The 16597-nt window shown below is 44.3% G+C and overlaps 1 protein-coding gene across 4 annotated transcripts in view; it reads right to left on the bottom strand.

Annotated features, from left to right (window-relative positions):
* Positions 1 to 16597, bottom strand: part of PKN2 (protein kinase N2) — a 793532-nt gene that overhangs the window by 78585 nt on the left and 698350 nt on the right. For all 4 annotated transcript variants that reach the window (XM_085602131.1, XM_085602129.1, XM_085602128.1 and 1 more), the window contains 3 exons: positions 9277 to 9453; positions 7451 to 7513; positions 5440 to 5516 (listed from right to left, as the gene is read on the bottom strand). In XM_085602131.1, the coding sequence (XP_085458257.1) occupies positions 5440 to 5516; positions 7451 to 7513; positions 9277 to 9453 (317 nt within the window). The remainder of the gene's footprint in view (positions 1 to 5439; positions 5517 to 7450; positions 7514 to 9276; positions 9454 to 16597) is intronic.

Genomic DNA, 16597 nt, shown 5'->3' with positions numbered 1-16597 from the left:
TTAAACCCAACACACTTATAAAAGGCATTATTAAGTATAATGCCAATAGCTCAAACTCATGCAAATGCAAGACCACTTTAATGGTGGCCGCGCCCCTTTCTTTAGAGGCTGCTCACTGTATTCAGGTTACAGCGAGGAGAGCCTAAAGAAAGGGGAGCGGCCAACATTAAAGTGAAAGCGCAGTATGGGGCGCTTTCATCCCCCCCAAAAATAAATAAAGGTTCTGTAGCCCAGCTGCTAAAGTTGAAGCAGATCGCGCTGTAAAATTAAATAAATAAAAAAGTGCGTCCTCTATTCTTAAAGCTGACCACGCTGTAAATTACATAAATAAACAATGCTGCTATAGTTAAAACGGACCCGCAGCTATTAATATTAAAAATATAAAAGCGGGCAACACGCTGCCTCGTAGAAAAGCTCCATCGTGGGTGGAATACTGGAAAATCATTATGTGGGAGGTTACAAATGCAGACAAGGCCGTACCAAGGAGAGACTACTAAGCCTATTTAATCAATCAAAAACAACGATTTCGAAAGGACAGTAACAGGAGCCAATTGAAAAGATGGGCAGGAAATGGGCGGAGCTTCTATCCCACACCTCAATACAGCATGCCTTGTAGCAAAAAGACGTTAAAAACAAAGATGAGGAAGAACACATGTACTTGGTCCATGCTCCAAGGAGCAGTTAACACAAGAAAGGAAGGGAAGCCTACGGGAGCTAGGCAATGGAAAAATTGCAAAGAGAGTGACATAGAAAATAACCGATGGTATGCTGTGGGCGGGTTGTAAATCCGCTGATTAGTAAACAATACATCTTACAGCACAGTGCATACACATTTTTTATTTTATATAGTGCAAACTCTATCCGAAGGTATCAGAGCACTTTATATGAGCACCAGTTGTGTTAGAAGGGCACATTCATTTTTTGTTAGGCACAAGAAGATTAAGTGATTTGCCAGGAATCACAGGATGTTGAGAGTCCTTGCTGAGCCTCGAACCAGGTTCCCCAGCTTCAAGGTCGACCGCTATAAAACGGACATTTGAGATGAGCATATTTATAGTCGGTGGTGTTGTAATGCGCTCTATATAAAGTTACAGCTCTCCACCTAAAACTTGGGAACTACCCTGGTGCCCTACTTCCTTTTAGCATAATTTATGCAACACTCTTAGCCTGAAGTGCGGGGGGGGGGGTCTGGGAGGGAGGGTGTGTGTGTGTAAAAACACAGAATTCTTTTTTTTTTCTTATGCAACCTTTGCATTTTGCATCAGTTTTTAACATGGACATAAAACACTGCAATGTGTAGCATAATTTGCCCGTCTCAATTTTAAAATAATTTTAATAATAACTTTATCATTATTTTAACTTTATAATAATTATGCCAATTTCCATGCCTCAGACTTTGCCTTTCGGCTTGAATGAGTAAAACTTGCCACATAGTTTGATCATCTACTGCTTCAAATTCCATTGTAGTCCTACCTATGCATGCCCAGTACTGCTGTTTTTATACCGGTAAGGTAGAATGAAATTAATAGGGCATACCTAGTAGCTCTAGAGAGCTTAAAAATAACTGTGGTGTCAACCTCACAGAAACGATATTCAAAACAATAATCTATAGAGCAAGTACAGACGTTATGAAAGAGATGGAATGTTCTCTTTTTATGCACATTTTCTTCGCGCATTGATGCATTTTCCGTGCTCCTCCATGCAACTTGTTGGCCCACCCTAATTCTGGGGCTGGGCCCACCCAACTTACCCTAACTTATCAAAAGTGCCCCGCTTGGCCGGACCCTGCAACCTGCAGAACGGATTCTAGTCATTCCCATTTTAAGTTTGAGTTAAACAGAGTAAAAATGCACAACATTGGCTGAAGGCGCCTCAAAATAACATGCTGTCACTTTGGCATCTATGACTTGGTGACAGAATGGATTCACCCGATGCCCGTAAGTGAGAGGAGGCATCTCGATGCAATTCCCCAAAAGCACTGGGTCACTGATTAAATGAAATGTGTGGTGACTAATAGGGCGCTTGGTATTCCCCGCACTCCTGGTAGCACACATGGTAGCGTATAAGACCTCACAGATGAGATGCGCCGTACAACATTTAAAATAACACAATTGGCTGCTTCGTTGCTCTTACCTCCAGGGCGGTAAAAGGAACAGACGTCACTGCCTATCCACAACGGACCACCACTGCCTCTACTACGTATAACTCTTGCAAACCTCGTTTCCCCGGTATCCAAAATGGTATCAATACAAGCCACCGCTCGCTCCCTCTGAGGTTTTCGAACTCAAGGTCACGAGCCACAAGAGCAACAAACGGCAGGAGGAGTTCGGATTTCTCTCTGCCGCTGACAGGCTAAAGTGCATGCTTCAGCGTTGTACCGCCAGCTTGCACTCTTCGCCACTGTCAGCTACTGTTTGCCGACTTGAGAGGAGCTCACGCGTGCAAGAGGAGGAGGTACCTAGGCGAGTACAAGCTCAGGGAGGCCAAAGAAGATAGCCGTCAAAATGTATACCCTTTCGAAAACGAGCCCAGGAAGAGTTGGAGAGCGGGGCCAGCAGCAAAGAGAGCATACCGAACATAGCAGTTGGCCTGAGGGAGGACTACAAATAACTACCATGTCTAAGATCGGTGCACAGAAGGCAATGTGGAATTGATGAAAGCCAGAAGATACAGGCATGCAAGCAGCGTGCGCGCGGCTGCTCTCTCCCAAGGCAATACTCCATGCGAGATAACTTTTTAAAATTTTATTTAAAGGTAGGACATGCACCGACCTTCAGCCATTTGGAGGCTATGATTTTGAAATGACTCAGACAAAAGCCAATCCAAAGAGGTGGGAGGAGTCAGACTCCACAAAGTACATACAACAGATCATCCTGCAGCGCAACAACCGTAGGCTCAAACCTAAACAAGCATTGGCATAGCCAATAGGTCTCGCATTTGGGACCTTATAAGTGGACTACTGTTAACAAGTAGGCAGTAGAACTTGAGAAAAGCACAGCGCTGTAAAAAAAATAACATATGCAAAAGCTTGGAATTAGAGAGCATTTCTGCGGGTACTCTAAGGAGACCGTTTCTGTCTGTGGTAATGGAGCGCAAGAGCTCAGACAGAGTGCGCCTGTGCATGGCGAAAGAAGTGCAGGGAAATATTTTCTGTTTGTGCACGTTCAGAAGCTGCATATAGTGTGTTTCCATGTACATTGCAGGCATTGCGAGGTAGAGGTGGGCGAGCCAATACATTATAAGGGAGAGGCGAGCCAAACGTCTGTGCACGAGCTGAGCAGTAAAAATGTTTGGCATGTTAAATAATCATTAAAATCAATAAAATAATCAATTACAATTATTTCACCAATACTGGGAGTTCTGATGAAGCAACAAATGAAGTAATAGTTCTCGAAACATGTGCTGACTTGAGTTACTTTTTGTCAAACTTAATATAAAAAACTATGAGACAGTAAAATATCAAGTACTGTGAGCATCACGTTGTTTCAATTTAACTTCGAAAACCTGTCTAGTCCATTGTTGATCAGCGCAAGAGACATTATAGGAACTAACTTAGTGAATAGAAACTGCCCCCAATGTCCAGCAGTCTTTGACATTTCTCCAAAAATCAGCCACCCGATACTAAGCAATGTTTAGCGAAAACTCTTTTTGGGTGGTTATCGGGGTCTGTTTCTACTGTCAAAACCGACCCTCCCTCTGGGTCTTCTCTCGACAATGGAGTGACTCAGCTACCGTGCCGTCCAAGAGGAGACATACAGCAGCACAGCATAAGAGGGTAAGGAGCTGTAGCCCCACTTGCTGGACTTCGTAATGTCCTAAAGAACGCAAGCAAGAGGTACACTACTAGTCATAACAAAATAGGCGGCCATGGAACGATGCATAAGGTGCGTCGCCTATGCCGACTGAAGGTCACGCACTGTGCACTAAAGAGGACAGGCGGATGCCTAGGGACTCCGGAGAGCAGAACTGACATGGTGAAAGTAGCCCTGACATATTCTCAAGATGTCGAGCTAGGGAGAGGATCTCGCGTTGCGACCAGAGCTACCAGGTTATTCTGGCCAAATCGCTGAATCACTCTGTACCTTAAGGAAAATATGAGTGACCGTGCGTGATGTAACTAACTAGTGCTTATTATGTAAAGCACTCCAATACCTTCGGGTGAAGTTCAAGTTATATAAAATGCCACCAAAAAAATGTCTTGAAAAATAAAAGTGCGAGTGAAGCTGCACTGCGGACTAAGCGCTATGGCTGTAAAGAGACGCAGTGTCTCCGTAAGTACGGCAGAGCAATCTATTTGGCTGCAGTGTGCTCCCCGTGAAACAAAATAATTTGTGCATGATCCTCCGCACTATTAAGCTCACCCACTATTAAGTGCACCACTGCTCCTGCCTCCATTCTGTATAGTGATTGCCCCGGTGAAATTACATGTGAATTCGCCTATTGGAAGCATAAAAACAAGTGGAACCTCCTTCGAAAAAAAGACCGAAACACCCGTGCTGGCAAAAGTTACCACCTACATAATAACCATGAATGATGAGAGATGGAAGGACTGGCGGTTGCCGGGTGTGTGGATGGAGAAACAAGTGTTAAAGAGGAGCGAAGTGACTGAGAAAGGGAGATCGCAATAACAGCAAGCGAACAAAAGTGAAAGCGTCAGGATGTGTAGCCACGCGCTGAAAGCTCGCGCTGAAAGTTAAAAAATAAAAAAAAAGTACAGGCTGCAGCAGTAGGCGCGCGCGCGCTTGGGAGAGCAGTCTTCACTTTTTCAAGCACTGTGCTTGTGGCGCGCCGCTGCACATTCCTGCAAGGTGGATGCCGCCACAAGCACAAGTGCAGTGCTTGAAAAAGTGAAGAGCGACGGCTAATGGCCCTCCTATGCAAAACATGCGCGCTGCGTAGGCGAGACCTAAAAATTTTATTTATTCCTGGAGGCAGATGTGCTTTGTTAGATTTCTCTTAGTGTGTCGGGACACCTTTGAAGAACAGTTTTACATTTACAAACCTGAATCAGAATGAGTGACGCTTGCTCCTTTCTAATCTTTTCTATTCATTTATTCAATCACATACTTATTTTAATACAGATTTCCATCTTGGGCACTTCTGTCACAAGTTATTTCAATCTAATTTCTTTTAATATCACACTTCTAATGTTTGGCCTCACAGTAAGAAATAAGTGACGAACTTGGGCAATAATTATTGGTACATTTCAAGCAAAATGTAATTACAAATGATTAGGACACAAACATTAAAAAAAATATCATGTGAGACTTTAAAAAAAGTTGTTTTTAAAATGTATTTATGATCAAAATTACAGAATCTTGAAAAATGATAAATATTAAACTTTGCTACATGTGTCTCTCATATTTGGTATCTTATCAAATGCCAAAGCTTGGGACCGTTAGCGTTTCAGAGGAAATTATTTCTAAAACTAATATTTACCTTCTTTGCAAAGACCAAAGTCAGCTATTTTCACAAAACCTTCTGTGTCCAGCAACAAGTTATCCAATTTCAAATCTCTACAATAATACAGATAATGGAAACCAATTTAATAAAATGATTAAAAACAGTTTCATCAATTTGCCTTCTCTTAACAACATTAAAAAATGGAATATAATACATTTTTATTTTAATTCCCATTTGAGGCCTTCATAGTAACTCTTGCTCCTGTTATATTCAAAACTATTGCTGGGAACCACCATCTACCTTGTAAAAAGAACACCAATCAGCAGAATGTACCTCCATTATTAACTTTCTTTGTACATATGGTATGGGGTTGCTGTTTGCCTTTTCATAAGATACTTCTATTCACTTATTTCCATTACCATTGTAAGGTCTTAATACATAACAACTGATGATATCATATGTACATAGTAAGTACAAACATGTTTAAAACCTAATCAAAATGATTAAAAAAACAAAATCAATCAGCATTTGAACATGCCAAAAAACAATGGACGTGGTCGGTGAGCGCAGCCAAACTGATTATGGTTAGCTTTACGCTGCTGCTTGCAATCCAAGTTAGCTTCTTTGCCACCTTTGTAGTTTAATTGATTTGATTTCTAATCATTTAAATGTAGGCCTTTGGATGAGTTTAGTAGCTTAATGTCTTTGCCTTTTATCAGTTCCTTCTAAATAAGAACGTCCAAGGCACAAAATGTCAAAGGTTCATAGGGCCTCTGCATTACCCTATTGCATTGTTTGCCATCTATTATGAAACTCTTTCAAAGGTAAATCTGTTAGGGTCTTCAAAACACATTTTTTTGAGGAAGGTTCATAGAGCATGTGTCGCCATGCTGGGGCTAGAAGGATCAGCCATGTGTTTCAAGCGACAGGAGTTCACAAGATGCAAGGAAGGGATTAGATAATGGAGGCCTCAATTAAACAACCCAGGAGAAGAAATGCACTTCAAACCAACAGGAGTAAAAAGAGGTCTGCTCTCTCATAAGGAGTGCAGTGATGGAAGTAGCAGCACTTGGCTGCTTGTATCACTTCAAGCAGAAAGCTACCACAGTGAAAAAGTGGGTACTGCCCTTCTCATCGATATAGAACAAGAGGGTGGTGTAGTATGACTGGATCAGAAGTATGTTCCACATCAGATGGGCAAAACACTTAGTTTACCTATAAAGAGTCAAACTTGGGAACCGCAAGTTACAATGAGATTTCATTTGAACATCGGCCTTGCTATCTCATCAGATAACAGGATGATTGAATGCTCCGACCAAGTCCAAGATGTACTTCATAATATCAGGCACTAATACTGGGCCAGAAAATAATCTAATAAGACAACTTGAAACTCCAACATAAACATAGATTTCAGCAGAATGAGGATATGAGAGTCAATATCCCTGAAATTGGTTGTGAGAGCATTATCTGATATACCCCAAACGGATAAAACATGCTGCGTGAGCTAGTGAAACAACAAAAAAGCCTTATGTTAGACTGGACTCTAAATAAAATAATGAAGCTGAAGCTAACTTTTTCAGATAAGTACTGGACGTACAATAAAGAAAAAGGTACATACAAGCGCAAGCAAGCGTAAGTTGGTTGACTGTCCACAAATCGAACAGCCAGTGGAAAATGCTATACAAAGACTACGCTTAACTATGGGGCCTGGCACTCCTGAAACTCAGATCACAACATTAACCTAGTAGAGAATAACACTTTAAAACTAGAAATCAAAAAGGCAGCTCAGAATTGAGGGCTGGATCTTAGAGATGGGAATGGTAGCTACACTGGCAACAGTTACTATATATGCTAGGGGAATAGAGGATGAGTTCCAGTAAATGTGTGGAGGCTACACAGAAATTATAGGTGTCTAAGGGCCGGTGAGATTGGTTCACTGTTGTAATGAACCTTAAAACCTTATTATACAGAGAAGATGTACATTGATGTAAGAATATTTGTAGTAAAAAATATTATAAAAATAGAAGTTGTCATGGAAACTACTTACCGGTAAACGATCTTGTGTTCATGCAAATACTGTAGTCCGAGAACTACACATGCAGCATAAAACCTGTTTATATGCATAGAGAAAACAACATTTAGTTCATGGAATGAAATTCAATTTCTCAATTACATACTATCAGTGCACAGCTAAACAGGGGACAGAGCTCTCAGATACTGAAGTTATCCAATTAAATGTTTACCTCTTCTTTCCACAAAAACATGCAAGCTTTTTTGGGGCGGTGTTCTTGAACATCAATTAACTGGACAGATTTCCAAACTGAGTTAAACGGTAAATATAAAGATCTGCATAATGACTTAAATTCAGATTATGAAATACCTCAGAAAACAGAGCAGACAGAAGAGTAAAGGGGTGCACATTTAGCTATTTCCCTATATGTTTTAGGAATGTACATTGATATTGATATCTTACACGGTTTGGAAAGACAGGATGGCAAGCTGATTCTGGCAGTGTCAATGTGCTGATATTATAGGCATGTGTCAGCTTCATTTGGCAATGTTGATCATGCCATTCTGCTGGATTAATTGAGAGCTAGAGCACCTTACTTATGTTTCCGATCAGTTCATCCTTTATGGCCTTAATATTGGGGTCCTCCTTAATGATCTAAGTTATCCCATAACCACTTAAATGTATCTGCTGGGTATTTGGATAATCTGATCCATTCCAATGGAATGAATTTCCACTTGTTTGTCAATGGCACCAAGCTCATCATGATTTCATTTACGGATACTGAGAAAGACTTTCTCTTTTCTCAAATGGCAGAAGACTTGCAGTTGCGTTCATTACTGGCTAGCGATGGAACAACTAACAATGGATTTATGTTGGTGTGCTTGACTATCTTTGAATTGCATCATGATGCTTCAAAATCACAGAGCCAGTTTAGTAATGGAGGGGGAAAATTGTTTTCTTAAGCTTGCCCTCTTTTTGTGGTCCCCAACAGGTTTCCAATCAAACAACAAATGTATTTTAAGATAATTTGCACTATCCACCCATCCCCCATTAGATTAGCATTCCCCTTATTAATTTACAAATGCATCTCTGCCCTTTCAGCTAAGCCAACGTGGTATTAAAATCGCCCTTTAGACTGGCTCACTTTGGAATGGGGTGGTTGGGAAAGAGAGAAGAAAGTAGGGTAATAGCTTTTCAATAGAAGATGCTGCCTAGTGGAAGCAAATCTCCCTGCCTAGGTTCCACACACTATTCCAGAAATGTAAAAACCTGGCTTTTCAATAAAATTGCTAATCAAGAAGGCTATCTATTAACACTCCCTCCAAAAAACCTATTGGAAGGCAAGCAATGAATAAATGTTAACCCAGCAAATGATATCAAACTAAGATTGCTATTAAAGGACAGGTGGACGTCTTTGGCAGTTATCCTACATGTAAGAGCAGAAAAAACACCTTTTAGTACATGCATAAAAAACACACTCCCATTTCGTCTGTTTATGTGATGCATGAAATATAAAACAGGCAGGAGGCCAAAACCTAAGTCCCCTTTGCTTTGTCAGATATGCAGCAAAAATGGCAAGCTTGAAACAATGTAAAGAGGTCCAGATTTGATTAAGAGGCTACCTTCGGACACACAGGAGACAACCTTTTTCCATTTTTGCAAAATACATAAAGGAGATGAGACGCAGACAAGTAATAGTGTATTCAAGGTAATACGTTGTTCCAACTACAAATCGTGCATAGAAAACCTCGTCTAACGGGTCTGTGGTACCATGATTTTACAGGGTTAGAAAGAAAAGTATATGAAAAAGGAGTAACAAACATAGGGTAGGAGATTAGAAATCGACAAGTGAAAACACTTACACAGCTCTTGGTTCTGGAAATACATCAGTGTGAATATGCATCATGAGATCTCCGCCAGCAGCATATTCCATTACGAAGCAAACATGGTCTTTGGTTTGGAAGCAGGCAAACAGGTTGACCAAGAAGGGATGCCGGACACTATTCACAGTTTCAAATATTCGCTTCTCACACATAAGGCTATGAATGCAAAATATTTTAATTGTAATTCAGATTCAGAAAATTAAGTTCAGAGTGACTAAACAGACAATAATACCCAAGTCATATCCTTTTTTGTTTAGTTATGAAAATGTAATTATTTTAGGCAAGCATGATGACATAGGTATTTACCACAAAAACACTTTGCTGCAGTTAAATACATTGTACTAAAGTGGTAAACAATATGTTGCGTGAATTTTGGATCTTACACATTGATTTCAATTATGTGGTTTAGATTTGGTAAGACGATTTTATGCATCAGGAACCTGATCTTACTAGAAGAGCAGAACATACTCAAGGGTTAGAGGCTTCCCTCATCTGCACTGTAAAGAAAATTTCCCACTTCCTCTCCTGCTTTTCAAGTGCATGATGAGGAAGCACTCTGGGCTCTATTGTAGTTTACAGATCTTGTTGAGTCACTATGCCCGCTAATAGTTATCTTTGATCCATTTTTGCAGTGTGTAAACTTACATAACATTTCTTCCCATTTCCAGAATTCCAATTCACAGATCAAATCAGAACAGAACAGATAACTAAGCCTCAGAACTAATCTTACATGTAAAGAGCTGGTCTTTCCTCTGCACGAGTCATGAAGAGGATCCCTCTAAAGCAGACCAGGCATAACATTTTGTAGCACTTTCACTTTTTGAATTTCCTCTCAATAATGGAATTTAAGCTAACCATACTTTGAACATCCATTTATCAGCCTACCAAATTTTCGAAGTGTAGGCCAAGGTGTAAAATCTCGCCTCCCTGTTAAAACAGTCATGAACCTGGAGATCAAAATGCGAAGTAGTTGATGTGTACGTATTGATATTTGGCATTCCATGGACCTTGTACTGAGAGATCCTGTAGATCAGCCCCCAACAAATCTCTGATGTGTCTGTAGTGAGAGTGAGGTGCGGGAACAGGTTCCAGAAAAGGCTGCCCCTATAGCAGGTTGTATGTGTTCCCCCATTGCAGAGAACAGTGAGTGCGGCAGTCTATCAACACTAGATCCTCAAGGTTATCCAGTGATTGAGACCACTGGCGAGCTACACATTACTGCAGGGAAGACATGGGCAACTTCTTGTGGGGAACAATGGCAATGCAGGAGGCCATCATTTCTAGCAGACGCATCACGGTCCTAACTGTGAGAATTCTGTTTGGTTGGAACTGTGGTAGAGTTACCTGAAAGTTCTGAACTCTAGAAGGATTAGGATAAGCTTGTCCTAACTGTGTGTTTAGAATTTCTCCTAAGTAAGGTTGAATTTGGAGAGGGTGAGGGTGAGACTTGGGAACGTTTATTGTAAACCCTAGTCTGTGAAGTAGATCCACTGTCAATTGAGTGTACTGTTGACACTGTAGGTCGGTACTGGCTTTGATGAGCCAATCTTCCAGGTATGGGAATATGTGAATGTTTTGTCTGCGCAGATGTGCTGCAACTACTGCCAAAGATTGTGTAAAAACTCTAGGTGGTGTGCTCATCCTGAATGGTAGAACTTATATTTGGCAATGTTTGCCTGCTATGACAAATCTGAGGAATTTGCGGCGTGCAGGGTGTATTGGTATATGGAAATAGGCATCCTTTAGGTCCAGTGTTGCCATAAATTCACCCTGTTGGAGAAGTGGAATAACTTCCTGTAGAGCATGGGTACTCACAAACTTTCTCTCGGGGGCCAAATTTACAGTGTGGTTTGTGGCCGAGGGCCGCACTGGTGGGGGCGGGGCCAGTGGGGGAGGGGGCGGGGCTAGAGCCACAAAAAAACTGTGACCACGAGGTTGAACACAGTTGAACATATATATATATATATATATATATATATATATATATATATATATATACACTCTCTCTCTTTCCCTCCCTCTCTCTCCCTCTCCCTCCCTCTGTCACCCTCTCTCTCTCCCTCCCCCTCCCTTTCCCTCCCTCTGTCACCCTCTCTCCCTCCCCCTCCCTTTCCCTCCCCGTCACCCTCGCCCTCGCTCTCTCTCTCTCCCTCCCCCTCCCTCTGTCTCCCTCCCTTTGGCTCCCTCCCTCTGTCTCCCTCTCCCTCCGTCTCAACCCCTTTTGGCTCCCTCCCTCTGTCTCCCTGTTCCTCCCTCCTTTTCCCTCCCTCCCTCTCCCTCCGTCTCCCTCCCTCTACCTCCCTCCTTTTCCCTCCCTCCTTTTCCCTCCCTCCCTCTCCCTCTGTCTCCCTCCCTCTACCTCCCTTTGTCATCCTCTGTCATCTCACCCTGCGTGTGTGCCAACCGGCTGACGCAGCTTCCAGGGCACACTAACAGCCGCACCCGAGCACTTCACAGGTCTTTAAAAGACCATTTGCATGTCAATTGTTGTTTTTCACCTCTTCTGAGGCCCCGCAGATCCACTCGGACTACCCCTGGAACCGCCCGGCCCCCACAGAGCAGAGACAGAGATGCGCTGGTGCAACCAACAGTGTTTAGGAACACTCATTATTTTAATTTTTTTTAACCACGGGTACGATGTCTGCAAGGTCCGCGGGCCGCCAAGGGAGGCTTGCCGGGTCTCAGGCGGCCCGCGGGCCGTACTATGAGTACCCGTGCTGTAGAGTAACCATGTGGAACTTTTCTGCTAGGATATATTGGTTGAGGGGTCGGAGATCTAAGATTGGTCTTAGTGACCCACTTTTTTGGGAATGAGAAAGTATTGACAACATATCCCTGATCCCTGCTGTTAAGGCGGGCAGGTTCTATAGCCCCTTCGAGAAGGAGGGCTTTAACTTCTTGTTTGAGAAGTGTTAGATGATCGTGTGATAACCTGGGAGTGCGAGGTGTTATGCTAGGTGGTGTGGCAATAAGCTTTAGAAAATAGCCATGTTGGATAATGGCTAGTACCCATTGGTCTGTGGTGATGGATTCCCAGACTGGGTGGAAAGATTGTAGTCTGCTCCTGACAGGTTGGGGGGAGGGGGGGGGGGGGGGGGGGGAGGATTAGGTAGTTACTGATTTGCAGTCGGTGTTGCTCTGTGTGCGGAGGCACCCTTGCCCCTTCCTTTGTTGTTTCTGCCTCTGAAGGAACCTCTAAAATAGACCATACTATAGGCGGACTGGCCTTGTTTTTGTTGGGAAGTGGAGACGTCTTCTGTGGTGGCAGATTTATATGAACCCCTGTAGCCTGTGCGATGAAAGGACCCTCTAGGGGTAGTTATCTGTAATGCTCCCATGGCTTTAGAAGTGTCAGTATCCTTTTTCATCGTATCAAGGGTAGTGTCTACTTGTGGACCAAAACGTTGCTCTTTGTCAAAAGGCATATTTAGAACTGCCTGCTAGACCTCTGGTTTGAAACCAGAAAACCTAAGTAAGCCATGTGTGTCGTCTAAGAAGCATGCTGGTATTAACACCCCTAGAAGCTGTATCCACTGCATCTAATGCACATCGGATGGAGTGGTTGGTGATGGCTTGACCTTTTGTGACAATTTGTTGTACTCTTTAGCGGTGTTCTTTCAGGAGTTACTGTAAGAGTTCCTCCATCTCATCCCAATGGGCTCTGTCATAGCAGACCGGAAGGGCTTTAGAACTGCCAATATGCCAAAGATTAGCTGCCTGTGCTGCAACTCACTTTCTATCTGAATCTATTCACTTGCTCTCCTTTTCAGGAGGCCAAGTTTCTCCAGTAGCCTGGCTGTTTGCTCTCTTATGAGCTGTTGTGGCAACTATGGAGTCAGGTGGAACTTGATCACTGATAAAGAGTTGATCCGAAGGAGCCGCTTTGTATTTTTTGTCCATCCGTTTGGTGATAATTCGGGCATGGACTATCTCTTTTAAAATGTTGTCAGCATGCCTCATCATGACGGGTTGTCCTTTGTGGCTTTCGTGTTGGTATACCGGGTACATTCGCAAATGTGTTTGTCTGATCTTGTGTTTCTTTGGATCTATTCAGTTTCCTTTCACTAGATAGTATTAGTCAGAAATACAGTGCATTTCCGCTTCCGTAGCGGTTTGAATAGTTTTACTGTGTGATAATTTAGTGTAGTCTTTCTTTTAAACTCAACCGGAGCTAGGAAACCCACGGTGTCTAGCTCACAGTGAGAGACTGGGCGACGTAGGTAGTTCTGACTCAACATGCACGCAGAGGTCCCGTTAATCCTGGGCCTCGTTTCTGCCAGTCTTTGGCAGCCGCGGAAGTAAGAGTGGTTCCTTTGCGACAGAGCAGCACTAAGTAAGGTTGGCAGATCACGGGGATTCCTTTAATGATTTATGATCAACCACGGGGCCATGCATGGGAAAAATGACTTTTTCCTTATCCTGCATATTTTTGCAGATTTTCCGGGTGATTTATTGCCCTTCTGAATATGCCGCATTGAGTGTCCCACTCTCTTCTGTTCATATAGATTCTTCCATTTCACCACGCATATAAGCGAAGAAATTAAAAGCCACACGTTGTATTGTAATTGCATTTGTATAGCGCTTACTACCCCGGCGAGTAACACGCTACTCCGGGACCCATAGAGGATTAGTGTTGAATTAGTATAGTGAAACATGCAAGTAAATTTTAAGTGGAGGATGCACAATTTATTCACCTTCGGTAACGATATATCTGTAAGAAACATTAGTAGTGATAGATTCCTTACCTTAGAATTACCCCCAGGCGTCAAACTGGATTCGGAAAGTTTTTTAGCAGTACCTCTGCGCGTCGGTAGGTGTCGTCGTGCGGCTCCGCGTGCTTCGTTGGCGCCGGGATGACGTCGCTGGAGCAACTTAGACGCGCCCACGCAAGCTGACGTCAGTTCTGCACACGACTTTCCACGCCAGGAACGCAGAGCCAAACAAGAAACTGACCACTGGTGCCATGAAACTAGGGCTCTGAAAGGGATGACCTTAACCCTAGAAATCAGTTCGCAGAACGGGGAGGATGGGTGGGGCGGTAAGGATTCTATCACTACTAATGTTTCTTACAGATATAGTGTTACCAAAGGTAAGTAACTTGTGCATCTGAAAGAAACACGTAGTGATAGATTCCTTACCTTAGAGTAGATACACCAGCAATAGCAACCACGGTGGTGGGTCTGCGAACCAAGATCACACCAGAAAGTCCTAAGAACAGAACGGCCAAAGAAGCCGTCTCTCCGGACTTGGCTGTCCAGGCAGTAGTGCTTGGTAAAAGTGTGCAGCGAGGCCCATGTAGCTGCCTGACAGATGTCATGCAAGCGAACTCCCTGTCCCAAAGCAGTAGTGGCTGCCATTGCCCTGGTAGAAGGGGCGCGCAGCCCCACCGGAGGCTCTTTTTTAGCTAACGAATAACAAGCCTTTATGCACAGAACGACCCACGAGAGATGCTCCGCTTGCTCATGGGCCGACCTTTCTTAGCACCCACGTAGCCAACAAAGAGCTGGGCATCCACCTGGAACAGTTGTGTGCGGTTTAGGTAGAATGAGAGCGCTATTTTGGGTCCAGACGGTGGAGCCTCTCTTCCTCTTTCGAGGGATGCGGAGGCGGAAAGAATGTGGGCAAAGTGATGGTCTGCCCGATGTGAAAGGCAGTGACAACCTTGGGCAGAAAAGATGAATGAGTCCTTAGAACCACTTTGTCCGGACGGACAGAGAGAAAAGGAGGTTTAGAAGAAAGAGCCTGGAGCTCACTCACTCTTCTGGCAGAGGTGACGGCCACCAGGAAAGCGGTCATTAAAGTGAGAAGACTAAGAGGACAGTTGTGAAGTGGCTCAAAGGGAGCATACATCAGATACGTCAGAACCAGGTTCAAGTCCCACTGAGGGAAAAGAGGAGTAATGCCTTTTAAGAGACTATTTACAACAGGGGACTTGAAAAGGGAAGGCTGATCTGGAAGCCGTAAAAAGGCTGAAATGGCTGAGAGGTAGCCCTTGATAGTGCCCAGAGTAGAGCCCTGCTGGGCCAAAGAAAGAAGGAATAGAAGAACCTCTGAAAGAGGGGCAGAAAGGGGATCCACAGCCTTTGCTGTGCACCATGCCACAAACTTGTTCCACAGGCAGGCGTATACCGTCTTAGTGGAGGGACGCCTGGCTGCCAAGATTACGTCACAAACTTCGGGAGGCAGGTCAAAAGACGTCAACTGTCGCCGCTCAATCTCCACGCAAGGAGGTGGAGGCTGGACAGGTTCAGGTGGAAGACCGTCCCCTGTTGCTGCGACAGAAGATCCTCCTGAAGAGGCAGTCAGATCGGGGGATCGATAGCCATGCTGAGTAGCACGGGATACCACACTCTTCGAGCCAAGTCCGGAGCCACAAGAATGACTTGGGCCCGGTCGCGCTTGATCTTCTTTAGCACTCTGGGCAGAAGTGGTATAGGCGGAAAGGCGTATAGAAGACCGCAACTCCACTCGCGACGAAAAGCGTTGCCTAGCGAGTGCCGCCTTGGAAATTCCAACGCGCAGAACTGCTGACATTGTGCGTTCTCTTCGGTGGCGAATAGATCTAACCAAGGCTCTCCCCACTGCTGAAAGAGACCTTGCGCCATATCCGAGTGCAGAAGCCATTCGTGATCCATCATGCACCGGCAGCTGAGTTCGTCCGCCCTGGCGTTCAGAGAACCTGCCAGGTTTTGAACCACCAGGAGAATGCCCTGATGTTCCAGCCACGTCCAGAGGCGCAGAGCCTCCTGACATAGGGTCCACGACCCCACCCCGCACTGTTTGTTGCAGTACCACATGGCGGTGGTGTTGTCCATGAACACCTGTACTACTTTCCCCTTGACAGAGGGAAGGAATGCCTTCAGTGCAAGTCGGATCGCCCGAAGCTCCAGAAGGTTGATATGGAGCCGGGACTCCGCCGGAGAACAGAGTCCTCTGATCTCTGCCTCTCCCATGTGGCCGCCCCAGCCTAGAAGGGACGCATCCGTTACTACTGTGTGTTCCGGTTGAGGAAGGGAGAGGGATCTGCCATTGACCCACACGCGATTCGTGAGCCACCACTGCAAATGTCGTGCAGTGCCCTCCGAGATCTGGACCTGATCAGACAGGTTGCCCTGATGTTGTGCCCACTGGAACTTCAGGTCCCACTGTAGAGCCCGCATATGCCATCTGGCATGATCCACCAACAGGATGCAGGCGGCCATCAGGCCCAGTAGCCAGAGGGTCATCCTGACAAGAACCCGGGATAAAGGCTGAAAGATCGGAATCATAGCCTGAATATCCCGGACTCGCTGCTTGGGAG

Source organism: Triturus cristatus, chromosome 4_2 (assembly GCF_964204655.1).
Source record: "Triturus cristatus chromosome 4_2, aTriCri1.1, whole genome shotgun sequence".
Taxonomy (NCBI): Eukaryota; Metazoa; Chordata; class Amphibia; order Caudata; family Salamandridae; genus Triturus; species Triturus cristatus.
This window is presented reverse-complemented; position numbering and strand designations above follow the sequence as displayed.